Source organism: Lissotriton helveticus, chromosome 3_1, assembly GCF_964261635.1.
Source record: "Lissotriton helveticus chromosome 3_1, aLisHel1.1, whole genome shotgun sequence".
NCBI lineage: Eukaryota > Metazoa > Chordata > Amphibia > Caudata > Salamandridae > Lissotriton > Lissotriton helveticus.
Window position 1 is genome coordinate 209,643,521 of NC_136061.1, and position 12,938 is coordinate 209,656,458.

Below are 12,938 nucleotides of genomic sequence, written 5' to 3' on the forward strand. Positions count from 1 at the left end.
CCAAGACCTACTCACCTTCAGAAGACTCCTCAAGACCTAGCGCTTCGAGCTGTAGCAGTACCCGCCCCCACCTCCCTCAGCGCCTTGGGACCCTCACGGGTAAAGTAGCGCGCTTTACAAGTACTCTGATTGATTGATTGACATCAGGAAAAGATGTCTGAATGGTCCAAGGAGTGAGACCATTTCCTTGATGAAGAAAATGACTTCTTTGTGGGGGTTTTGTGCTTCTTACAAAAGGATTACTTGGAGGATCAAGCTCCCTCAAGGATTTACGTGAAGGAGAAGTTAAGGACGGCTTGGGAGTATCCATTTCAGCTCTTGCCAAAAACGAACTTGGCTTGAATCTGGCGGATGGCCTTCATGTGCATTGAGGAGCACCAGTCACAGGCTGAGGGGTCATGGACGCATTCTAAACACCACAACAGATGTTGCTTGAATCTGATACAGACATCTACTTGTGACATCATCAAAGGGAGTTCAATCCAGAGACCTTAGGTGGTGACATTGGACGTAGCTGCTGCTGACTGCTGAGAAATTTTATTGGTAAAACACCGAAAAGAGCTCAGGGCCTTATGCAAGCAAGCATGCCCGATATCGCCTTGTGTAGCTGATGTTGTGAAATCTGGGTGAAGGTGTAACGTGGCTCCACCGAATGGCGCTGCAGTTCTATTAATTGGGGGAAACCTTTCCTTATCCAGTCTGGCACCTGGAGGAATGTCGTAACGTTCGGAATCTAAGGGAAGAATTAGGCATCATAAAGACCAGTACACACAGCACTGAAAGACCAACAAGTTAAAGCAGTGAGCACCATTAGGTTAACTGACATGGTATATTCTATTCATTCAAACAATGAACTTTTTTTTAAATCTATCCAACATACACACCTATTGCATAATTAAACATAGCTTTAATCATTCTGTACCATTTAGAAATAAATGGGAGGATACATTTCTATGGAAAAAAGAAACCAAGTTAGGTTGTACATAGGACTTAATATTCCACACACAATAAAAAAAGTCCAGCTTCTCGATCAGTCTTACTGTTTTAAATGATCCCAAACATTCCCTGTTTAAGTTTATTTTGCTTATAAAAGAAACATTCTTTAACGGGTGTACAGACCTTTAGCACCATAGATTCATGTTCTTCATTTCAACACGCACAACCTTGAGCTACGTAATGATTACACCAATGGATTCTTGAAGCCAATCCATTTATGGTTTATGGACCAAACCATTAATACTCCAAGAAAACATCAGGAAGCATGTAAGTCCTCATAATCAGCTTGCACAATACAACAGATTTATCTTTGTCCTAACGCATGGTAAATCAATCTTGCTTCCACAGCTGTTTTAGGGATGGAATGAAAGGTAGACAGAACCATGAACTCCATTCTTTGCTTTTTAAGGTATGGGACTGTGTATTGACAAATAATCCAACATAAAAATCTCCATTTGGATGCGGAGCAATAAAAAAGGTTTACGAGAATGCCACTCTATTTCACATCACCCCATGCCCAACTTTAGAGCGCTAAACGAACTACATTATTTTTAAGGGGGAAAATATTGGAAGAGGATGATGCAGTAATCAGTTGATTCGGACAGAACAAAGATAAGAGTTCTCTTCCTCCAGGGAGCCTTCTTTTAGGAGCAACATTGAAATAGGTTTAGTAAATACTTCCCTACACAGTTGATGTATGCATTCAATCATCGGGGTTGAGAATAAAAAGGAGGACAGGCTAGTCCAGAATTAGGCTTCCAACAAAGCAGTACCGTGAAAACGATACCAGATAATAACGTTAAACACACAACAGCTGACTTCTGGGTCATTGGCTCATACTCTGTCTTCTTTTCCTACAGTGCCATTTGGTCCTGGAGGGGGACTGGAAAACATTCACGCTGATTGCAGATGAGAGACCTACTCTACTCTGCCAAAGAACTGTTTCCCTACCTCATTTGATAGATAATCCATACATAAAAAGGTAAGGTTAGTAGCTTGTTTTGTTTTTAAAACAATGACACGAAATGAGTTGGCCTTTTTTTTCAAAAAGTATTTGACATTTTTGCACTGACTAGAATAGATGTAAGAGGGAAGGTCAACTGTATGTCAAAAAAGTGGAATAAAACTTCAGTCTTCTGGTTCTATAGATGATAAAAATCACTAAATACCACCTCTTTCTTCGCCCCCTTTCCTTGAATGGGTCCCTTTCTTCAACACACCCTTTCAGAGTTTCAAGTGAAGTTCCGCTGCCTCATTTAGAGTCAACTACACCGTACCGTCTCCACCACTGACATACACCAATGACAGCCCGAAAGAGTAAGAGTCATCAAAGGTTTGACCATTTGATCGGCTGCCTGATTTAGAGTGGGCAGTCAAGAGGCCCGTTTACAATGTCTGTCCCCACCAGGTAAAACCTGACGGTAAGGGCCCATGAAAACTTTTAAATTACCTCCACGCCATGGCAGAAGTCTCCCATGGCGAGCAGGTTATTGCGTTTTATATTTTCAAAACGAAAATCCCACTTTAGGATTTTGAAATAAAAATAATATTGAATGTTTGCTGAACGGGTCTGTCATGTTGACAGAGCCGTCTGTCAAACTTTCAATGCATTGACAGGAACCGCTGTTACGGTCAATGCAAGAGATGTGCATTGGGCATCTCCAAATTTGGTGGGCAGGTATTCAGTCAAGGTGATGGAGTAATTTCGTTCATCGCTCTGTGAGTAAATCACATCCACAAAACTTTAAATCAGACCCATAGTCACTGCAAGAAAGGGGTGCCTTCTGCACTACAACAATCTATTTTAGAACTGACCAACACAAAGGATTTGCAATTTTAATATCTAATGTCCTTCTCCATGTAATAGAATAATTTATTTAACATATTAGGTATATTGTCTAGGATGTCTTTAAAGAAATGCTCTGAAGCTATGCGAAGATACCCTGCAAAACAATTCAGGGGGGCATCAGGTCATTGGGACCAATGTTTTCCACTCATGGGTTTTCCTATGGTATTTTAGGCCAGTGGTGGAATGAAAGTGAATCAATACTACAGCTCACAAACATAAGGATAACTAAAAGGACAGGACTGGAAACAACAGAAGTGATGCATATGGTAACCCTTAACACTACATAAAAATAAAGGTGGGAGTTCTCTGCACTCTTTAGTCGTGGCCAAAATAGGGGTGCCTAAAACTACCCAAATGTAATTTGACACGCGAAAATTACCCATCAGTATTTACCTAGTCTATACTAAGGAGTAGTTTGGAAAGAATTGGAATAATATTGTACAATCAAAAGAAAAATAAAAGCACAAAGGCTGTTCCAAGCAGAGCAGATATAAAGTGGGCAAGTGTGTCTTTTGCCATTTTTAAGAGGCATCGATTGTAAAACCTAGGGCAGCAAGGAAATTTTAACGCAAAAAAATTTACAATGTTGCAAGGGGATCCATAGAGAAAACAGGACTGCTTTGGGGCAGGGGAAAAAGACATAGGACTACCCAAAATGTAGTGAAGTGGAGTCGTGCTTCAGAGCCCATGTGACAAAAACAATGAGCACATGACTTGTACTAAAATGAGATGTGAAAAAAAATCTTCAGAAATATTCAAGTTGACCTTTAAATAAAGGTGATCTAAGATTGGTCCGAGCCAGGGTGCACCTGGTGTTCATTTTTAATTTTTCAGCATGGTGCAATTAGCTTCCGTTTCTGAATACACTTCCAGATCCAGCCAGGGGTGACTTGTTTGGCACTTGGGTTATCATCTATGCTACCCATCACATGCGTTGCAGTTGATGCATCGAAGTCTGCCACTATGTCTCCATCAAAAGCAACAAAGTAGCGTCGGAGTTTGTTGTAATCCTCCAGAGAAGGCGGAAGGTAGAGCTTCACACCTGTAAATATGTCCAGCAGAGTCTGTGGAAGAAGAACAAGGACCATGAGGGGGTGGAGATAGAAATATTGTACATAACACCGATATGTCGACGGAGTAGTAGACCCGACACATATGAAAGAATTCATGATCGGCAGAAAATTGACATTTCTTTTCAGAATACATTTGAAAGACTCTAAATGTACTTACATAGCACAAGCTCTGCTTCTGGTGGATAATGTATTCGTCCTGTACATGTCAACTATTTAAATCCTCACATTCTTCTTAACCTCACTGCACCCTTTCTTCCCAACATTCAAAAGCGCTGGATTCTGACAACTTTAATTTGGAGAACTTTGTCATGGATGACTTTCAGCACAGTGAGTGCTACATATGCTAAATCTGGTCTATCGAGCGACCACAATATCTGATACAGTAAATTATTAACTCTGGCTGTTCGAAGCCGCTCCACATTCTTCCAGGAGTCCTCACAATATTTTTCAACAGAGGCAGGCTTGGTTACCACACAGACATTAACATCTTTCTTTTAGAGTTGCCTTTCATATAGTCATGCGACCCGGTCAGCTTTCTCGGTGACCATGCTGGAGCTACGATCAATGAATTCCCTCTGAAATTACTACAAGACGCTTCTCCCAATTTTATTCCACGCGCAACTCCTCTGGGAAAACCATCCTTTTTACCACGAGAAGTTCAACATCTTAATGGAATTGTATATACAGAAATGCTTGGACTAGAAGAACAAGTTACTTACCTTCGGTAACGATATATCTGTAAGAAACAGTAGTTAGTATTAGATTCCTTACCTTAGAATATCCCCAGTCGTCAGTCTGGATCCGGAAACTTTTGCGTAGCAGTACCCCTGCGCGTCGGTAGGCGTCGTCTGCAGGCGTCCCCTGCGGCTCCGCGTCGTCGTGCGCCGTGATGACGTCGCTGGAGTATATAGACGCCGCCTCCGCGCGCTGACGTCAGTTCTTTGCACACAGCTTTTCCGCGCCAGAACACGCAGAGCCATGTGAGAACTAACACTGGTGCTATGTGAAACTAGGGCCCTGAAAGGGATGTCCTTAACCCTAGGTATCAGTTCGCAGAACGGGGAGGATGGGTGGGGCGGTAAGGAATCTAATACGAACTACTGTTTCTTACAGATATATCGTTACCGAAGGTAAGTAACTTGTGTATCTGAAAGAAACAGGTTAGTATTAGATTCCTTACCTTAGAATAGATACCCCAGCAATACCAACCCCGGTGGTGGGTCTGCGAACCAATACAATCCTACACCAGAAAATCCTGGAGGACCGAACGGCCAAAGAAGCCGTCCCTCCGGACTTGACTGTCCAGGCAGTAATGCCTCGCAAAGGTGTGCAGCGAGGCCCACGTAGCCGCCTGGCAAATGTCCTGCAAAGGGACTCCCCGGCCCAGGGCAGTAGTAGCCGCCGTGGCCCGAGTGGAATGGGCCCTCAGCCCAACAGGAGGCTCCTTCCGAGCCAAAGAGTAGCATGCTTTGATGCACAGGACGACCCACCGAGAGATGGTCCGTTTCTGTACCGCCCTCCCCTTCTTCTCACCCACGTAGCCAACAAATAGTTGGTCATCCACCCGGAACTGGCGTGTGCGATCCATATAAAATGAAAGCGCACGTTTTGGGTCCAGACGATGGAGCCGCTCTTCATCTTTTGAAGGATGCGGAGGCGGGAAGAAGGAGGGTAAGGTGATGGACTGCCCGATGTGAAAAGCCGAAACTACTTTGGGCAGGAAAGAAGGTCTAGTCCTGAGAACCACCTTGTCAGGATGAACAGACAAGAAAGGAGGTTTCACAGAAAGAGCCTGGAGCTCACTCACTCTCCTGGCAGAGGTGATGGCAACCAGGAAGGCCGTCTTTAAAGTGAGAAGACGGAGAGGACAGGAATGAAGCGGCTCAAAGGGAGCGCACATCAAGAAAGTCAGAACCAGGTTCAAGTCCCACTGAGGCATCACGAACGGAACAGGTGGATACATGTGCGTGATGCCCTTCAAGAATCTCAGTACAATAGGGGACTTGAACAAAGACGGCTGATCAGGTAGCCGTAAGAAGGCGGAAAGGGCAGAAAGGTAGCCCTTGATAGTGCCCAGAGCAGAGCCCTGCTCGGCAAGAGAGAGAAGAAAGAGGAGAACCTCGGAGAGAGGGGCAGAAAGGGGATCCACAGCCTTTGCTGTGCACCATGCCACAAATCTGTTCCACCGGCAGGCGTATACCGACTTTGTGGAGGGACGCCTGGCTGCCAGAATCACATCACAGACTTCAGGAGGCAAGTCAAATGGCCTCAACTGTCGCCGCTCAATCTCCAAGCATGGAGGTGGAGACTGGACAGGTTCGGGTGGAGGACCGTCCCCTGCTGCTGCGACAGAAGGTCCTCCTGAAGGGGCAGGCGGATCGAGGGACCGACTGACATGCTGAGTAGCTCGGGATACCAGTACCTTCGAGCCCAGTCCGGAGCCACAAGGATAACTTGAGCCCGGTCGCGCCTGATCTTCTTCAGCACTCTGGGCAGAAGTGGTATAGGCGGAAAGGCGTACAACAGACCGCAGCTCCACTCGCGCCGAAAGGCGTCGCCGAGCGAGTGCCGTCTTGGAAACCCGAACGCGCAAAACTGATGACATTGCGCGTTCTCTTCTGTGGCGAATAGATCTAACCAAGGCTCTCCCCATTGCAGAAAGAGGCCTTTCGCCACGTCCGAGTTCAGACGCCATTCGTGATCCACCGAGCACCGACGGCTGAGTTCGTCCGCCCTGGTGTTCAGAGAACCTGCCAGGTGTTGAACCGTCAGAGTCACGCCCTGACGTTCCAGCCATTGCCAGAGGCGCAGAGCCTCCTGGCAAAGGGTCCACGACCCCACTCCGCCCTGCTTGTTGCAGTACCACATGGCAGTGGTGTTGTCCGTGAACACCTGCACCACACTCCCGTTGACAAAGGGGAGGAATGCCTTCAGTGCTAGGCGAATCGCCCGCAGCTCCAACATGTTGATAAGGAGCCGGGACTCCGCCGGAGACCAGATGCCTCTGATCTCCGCCTCTCCCAAGTGGCCTCCCCAGCCCTGGAGGGACGCGTCCGTCACAACTACGTGCTCCGGTTGGGGAAGGGAGAGGGATCTGCCCCTGACCCAATCGCGGTCCGTAAGCCACCACTGCAACTGTCTCGCAGTGCCCTCCGAGATCAGGACGTGGTCGGATAGGTTGCCCTGATGCTGGGCCCCCTGAAACTTCAGGTCCCACTGCAGAGCCCGCATCCGCCACCTGGCGTGATGCACCAGAAGGATGCAGGAGGCCATCAGTCCCAGAAGTCGCAGCGTCAACCTGACCGAGACCCGGGATAACGGCTGAAAGATGGGAATCAAAGCCTGAATATCCCGGACCCGCCGTTCCGGAGGATAAACCCGAAACTGCGCCGAGTCGAGAACCGCTCCGATGAAAAGGAGCTTTTGAGAGGGGCACAGGTGTGATTTCGGCACGTTGATGGAAAACCCCAGCTCGTGCAGGAGGTCTGCCGTCATCTGGAGGTGGTGGACGACTGTCTGGGGCGAGCCCGCCTTCAACAACCAGTCGTCGAGGTAGGGGAAGACTGAAACCCCTAACCGGCGCAGATGAGCTGCGACCACCGCCATCACCTTTGTGAACACCCGTGGGGCGCTGGTAAGGCCGAATGGGAGCTCGATAAACTGAAAGTGCTCGTGGCCTACCGTGAACCGCAGGTAACGCCGGTGGGCCGGCAGGACGGGGATGTGAAAATACGCATCCTGCAAGTCCAACGCTACCATCCAGTCTAGTGGGTCTAGAGCAGCCAAGACCTGAGCCAAAGTCAACATCTTGAACTTCTCCTTCCGGAGGAAGCCGTTGACGTTCCGTAGATCCAAGATAGGACGCAGGCCCCCCTTGTCCTTCTTGGGTACCAGAAAGTAGTGGGAATAGCAACCACACCCTACTTCTGGCCCAGGAACGCGCTCGATGGCCCCCTTGGCCAAGAGGGCCGTAACTTCCTCCTGCAGAAGTGTCAAGTGGTCCCCCGACACACGGTGGTTCTGCGGTGGCATGGCTGGAGGAGTGGTCTCGAAGGGGAGGGAGTAGCCCCTTCGGACGAGCTGCAGCACCCACCTGTCCGATGTGATAGTGCGCCAGCGGGAGTGGTGATGGCGAACCCTGCCACCCACTGGCGTCACATGGGCCTGAAAGCTCGGACTAGGAGGATTTGGAGGCTGCTGCGGGGGGAGGTGTGGCCTGACCTCGCCGCTGTCCCCGACCGCCACCACGGTGGAATCCACGGCCGCCACCGCGTTGAGAAGTGTTCTGCGGTGCGTGGCTGGCAGCACGTGTGGGACCGCCCCTTCCGTGGCCACGAAAGGAGCGAAACGAACCCGTTTGCTGGCGCTGGGTCGAGAGACCCAAGGACTTGGCCGTGACCCTGGAGTCCATGAAGCGCTCAAGCGCGTTGTCCGCTTTGTCGCCAAACAGGCGACTGCCATCGAACGGCATGTCCATCAAGGCATTCTGGACATCCGGCGAAAAATTGGCGGATCTCAGCCAGGCGTGGCGACGAATCGCCACCGTCGTGGACATCGCTCTGCCCAGCGAGTCGGTCGTATCAAGACCACACCTGATGGAATACCTCGCCGCGTCTCGGCCCTCAACCATAGCCTGGCCGAGCTTGTCCCGTACCTCCTGCGGGCATTGCGGCAGACACTCCGCGACCGTATCCCACAGAGAGTGGGTGTAGCGGCCCAAGAGGCATGCGGTATTGCAAGACCGCAGTCCCGCACTCAGGGACGAGAAGACCTTCTTGCCATACTGGTCGTACCTCTAAGATTCCCGGTCGGGCGGGGCCGACGGGAATACGGATTGGGATGTTGAGGCCTGGATCACCAGACTCTCAGGGGTGGGATGGGTGGACAGGAACTTAGGGTCATCCGGACACGGACGGTGGCGCCTGGCAACGTTCCTATCAACAGGCGAACCTGAAGCGGGCCTGGACCACGTGCCCAACAGAACGTCCGTCAAGGCTTCATTAAACGGCAGCAGAGGCTCCTGTGGGCATGACTGTGGTTTGAAGACCTCGGTGAGGATGTTAGGCTTCACTTTTGCGACGGGGAGCTCAAGGCTCAAGGCCTTGGCAGCCCTCATCAGCACCACAGAGTAGGCAGCCCCAGCCTCCGACGCCACAGTGGGAGGCGAGACAAAACCAGGGTTAGGAGATTCGTCCAGACCACTGGCATCACCCAAGTCACCTGTCCAGTCCACGTCGTACTGACACTCGCGTGACAGAGGGTCCTCAGACCCCTCCCAACCCTCTCCATAATCTTCATCATCACCATACTCGGATACTCGATGTAGACCGGCTCCTCGGGGCCAATGGGCCCCATCGGCGCCGGACTCGGCGTCGGACGACGCCGGTCCGACTCCGCGTCCGGAATTGGAGAGGGAATGGGGGGTGGCGCCGCCCGGAGCCGGAGCCCCGACGCCAGCCGGAACCGGCGTCGGAGTCACGGCGCCGCGCGGAGGCGGCACCACGGTTTGCCCCAATGGAATCGGCGCCGGAGAGGCCGGGTGACCAGCCGGTGACGACCCTGAAGGGCCCAGCGGCGCCGGAGCCGGAGCCGACGGCGGCGCCGGGGCCGGAGCACCCGACGGCGCCGGGGCAGGAGCACCCGAACCGCTCGGGCCCCCGGACGGGACCACCGGGCCCGCAGGCCCCGTCGGAGGAGACAGCGCCCTCATGGCCATGAGGAACTCCTCTATCTCCTCGCGCGACGCGCCTTGCCCAGGGACCGACGGGTATGGAGCAGGCAGCGTCGGCGACCCACGCGGAGCCGCGGGGGTGGGGCCACCCGAACCCCCGGCCGCGTCGGGGGGAGTCGGGGGTGCGATGACGACGCCCCGACTTCTTGTGTCGCTTACCTGAGGAACCGGAGGAATGGTGACGACTTCCGGAGCGCTCGTGGCGGCTCCGCGACCGTTCTCTCGACCGCTCCCTCGACCTCCGGCCGGACCGGGACCGCTCTCGACGCGGGGCCGATATCCGGAGCTCGAGCAGCTTGCGGGACCGCTCCCGCCTAGCCTTACTCGTCAAGGCCCGGCAGTCGACGCAGGACTCGACGTCGTGGTCCGCGCCCAGGCACCGGAGGCAGAGTCGATGGTGGTCGGTGACCGACATCAGGCGGTCGCACCCGTCACAACTTTTAAAACCGGGCATCCTACCGGCACCGAAATAGAGTTATCAAAAAACTTGGTCAAAGACCGGAGTACTGCTCTTCGGATCTGCGCTAACTGGCGCGGAAAAAAGAAGAACTGACGTCAGCGCGCGGAGGCGGCGTCTATATACTCCAGCGACGTCATCACGGCGCACGACGCCGACGACGCGGAGCCGCAGGGGACGCCTGCAGACGACGCCTACCGACGCGCAGGGGTACTGCTACGCAAAAGTTTCCGGATCCAGACTGACGCCTGGGGATATTCTAAGGTAAGGAATTTAATACTAACCTGTTTCTTTCAGATTAATGTACACAAGTAAACAGAGATAGCAGATCCCATTCCCACCTACCAACATATCTGCCTTCCATAAACGGTATATTTACAGACATCTAGATTGCGACGCTGCAACTCTCAGAATGACTACTTTGGGGGCGCACACTCGAGCTATAACAGAAATAACACTAAAAAACACAGCTGATCAAATTTCACTGTCAATAGGAGAGGCAACAAGGTACAAGTTGAGCATCTGTTTTCCTCCATCAAGTCAGGCAGGGCAAGCCATGCCAACTTTTGTAGCGTTCATAAGTGACATTTCACTTATTATGTGAGCGAGAAATGTAAAGTAAGAAACGATGCTGCTGTGGCCTGAAAGGTTTGCTGGGAGGACTCACAAACGTCACCATAAATGGCCCATAAAAAAAATCCACTGAAAAAGGTTCAGCCTTACTCAGACCAGTGATATTATTTGTACTTATGGGATTCAGAGCCAAACTCACAACTATTTGTGGTGGCGTTTCCCAAAACAGTGCCTACTGCTCCAGTTCGTCAAGAAAGGATAACATGGAGGATTCCATTCACCAGAACATGACAGAATCTTAGCAATGTAGGAGCAAATGCATGGTATTTGTAGAGGTGAACTTGCCCTTGTAACGGCAAAAGCTGATGACTCCAGCACGGTGCCAGTTCGAGATACTCCCCACCTCCCCAAGTTATTTATTAAGGGTATTTGTGAAGAACAGACCTAATCTCAAAGGGCTGCAAAGCACTACATGTAGGCAAGGGGGTGGGGTACATATGATGGGGGCATCAGGAATTAGAAAACTGAAGCAATAGATCTATTTGAGACAGAGACAATTGGGGGGCGGGGAGGAGTGAAGTCTCAGGGTTGTTGAAAATTGTTTGTGATACATGGTACTATCAATAGGCAGGCGAGTAGAGTCAAGTGTTGACAGAAGGAGTGGCTTCAGTTTTCTTCCTGATTCTTTAATGTACGGTTGAAAGGAGAGAGGCGGTGTTTTAGAGTCTAAGAGTGTGCTTAAGTATTTTTTCCTCACTGCAGGAGGAAAGGAAGAGATTAAAGTTTTAGATAAGGTTTCCCCCTTCCCTATGAGGGATCAACCACCTGAGATGGCATTGTTATTGGGGTGGGATTGTCTTTTGGTGAAGCATGGATTTGTAAATTAGGCAACAGAACGTAAAACACATAAGGGTACCGGGTATGTCCATAACACTTGGGATGATGGGGGGCGAGGGGGGTGGGTGGGGTCATAATTTGTTGTCCTTATTCTCCATTTCACACGTCAAGTGTTTTGTCATGGAAAACCCTACCTCTTTCTGCAAATCATTGCTCGCATATTGCTGCTTCAATTACCACTGCAGAAACCCGACTGCTCTTTTGTGTGTGATGTACAACATTTGTGTTAACATTTAAGCTTAAAGCAACAGGCACTCAATCTGGCTCTTATTGCTATTGAACATCTCTTCAGTTCTTTTTACGCATGTCAGTGCGAAAAAGTTGCTACTGGGGTTTGAGTGATAATCTGGGCATCAACATCCCTATTTTACTTGAACTAATCAGCCTAAAACCTTGCAAACCGAAACAGGTTGGACCTAGGTGCTGAGTGGTCTTGAGGGGTGAAAGCTAAAATCTTTCAACAACTGCCATGGTATGTATTACACCAAGTGAGGTAAATGTCTTTGACTCTTGGAGTTTTGTCTCTATTCTACAAAGGGGCTCAAGAAACTTCTCCAGTTTTTAGCAAACCAGGTCACCTCGTTTTGATTGAGGAAAGTAAACCGCCCAAAGTAAGAGGCATGACCATGTCTAAAAGACCAACCAATTCTTTGGAATCCACCACCATGGGGCCCCCTGGAGAATCCACTGAAACTGAGTGATCGCATTTATTGAAATCATTGGACGTCCCTTCCTAGCCTATGCCATATTCTTGTCCCAAAGGTCCCAGTATTTCGTACATTTGCACCCCCCCCCCCCCCCCTAAGTTTATCTAGTTTCCTAAACTTATTGACTTGGCAAAGCCAGTCATCCACTCTAGGAGGGGATGGAAAAATCCAAAGTACACGAGGTGTGCAGAAATTCAATCAAAACGAGGTGACCTGGTTTGCTAAAAACTATAAAGATCGCACAAATGAGGAAAAAAAATAATAATAAACGTCTCCACCAAATTGACAGACTGGGGGCATGGGGATAATATACATGTATCTATATTCCTAGACCCCCCTCCTTCAAAATCCCAACCGAGGGAACTACTGAACTTCCTTCTGTTGGTCAGAAACTAATTTATAATGGCAAATTACTGATGATTTGACTTGGATGGGTGGTTTCTGAAGCGTTAACTGTTCATTCAACATTCCTTGAAAGGCACACCTTGCACCTCAGGTGTAAAAACTGTCATTTAGAACATCGGTGTTTAACATTCATCGAAGAGGGTCAGATCCTTCCAGTTTTTCATTAAATACCAATATTATATTTGACATAAAATGAATTTAAGTATAAATCACTTACATAGAGGCTTGCCTGAGAATGTCACATGGATCA

At 49.8% G+C, this 12,938-nt stretch overlaps 1 protein-coding gene across 1 annotated transcript in view; it reads right to left on the reverse strand.

Annotated features, from left to right (window-relative positions):
• Window positions 1-887: 887 nt before the first annotated feature.
• The window catches only part of LIG3 (DNA ligase 3), a 222,520-nt gene continuing 210,469 nt past the window's right edge, over window positions 888-12,938 (reverse strand). Inside the window, exon 21 of the mRNA XM_078679597.1 lies at window positions 888-3,909. Coding sequence (XP_078535723.1) covers window positions 3,676-3,909 — 234 coding nt within the window. The 3' untranslated portion in view covers window positions 888-3,675. The remainder of the gene's footprint in view (window positions 3,910-12,938) is intronic.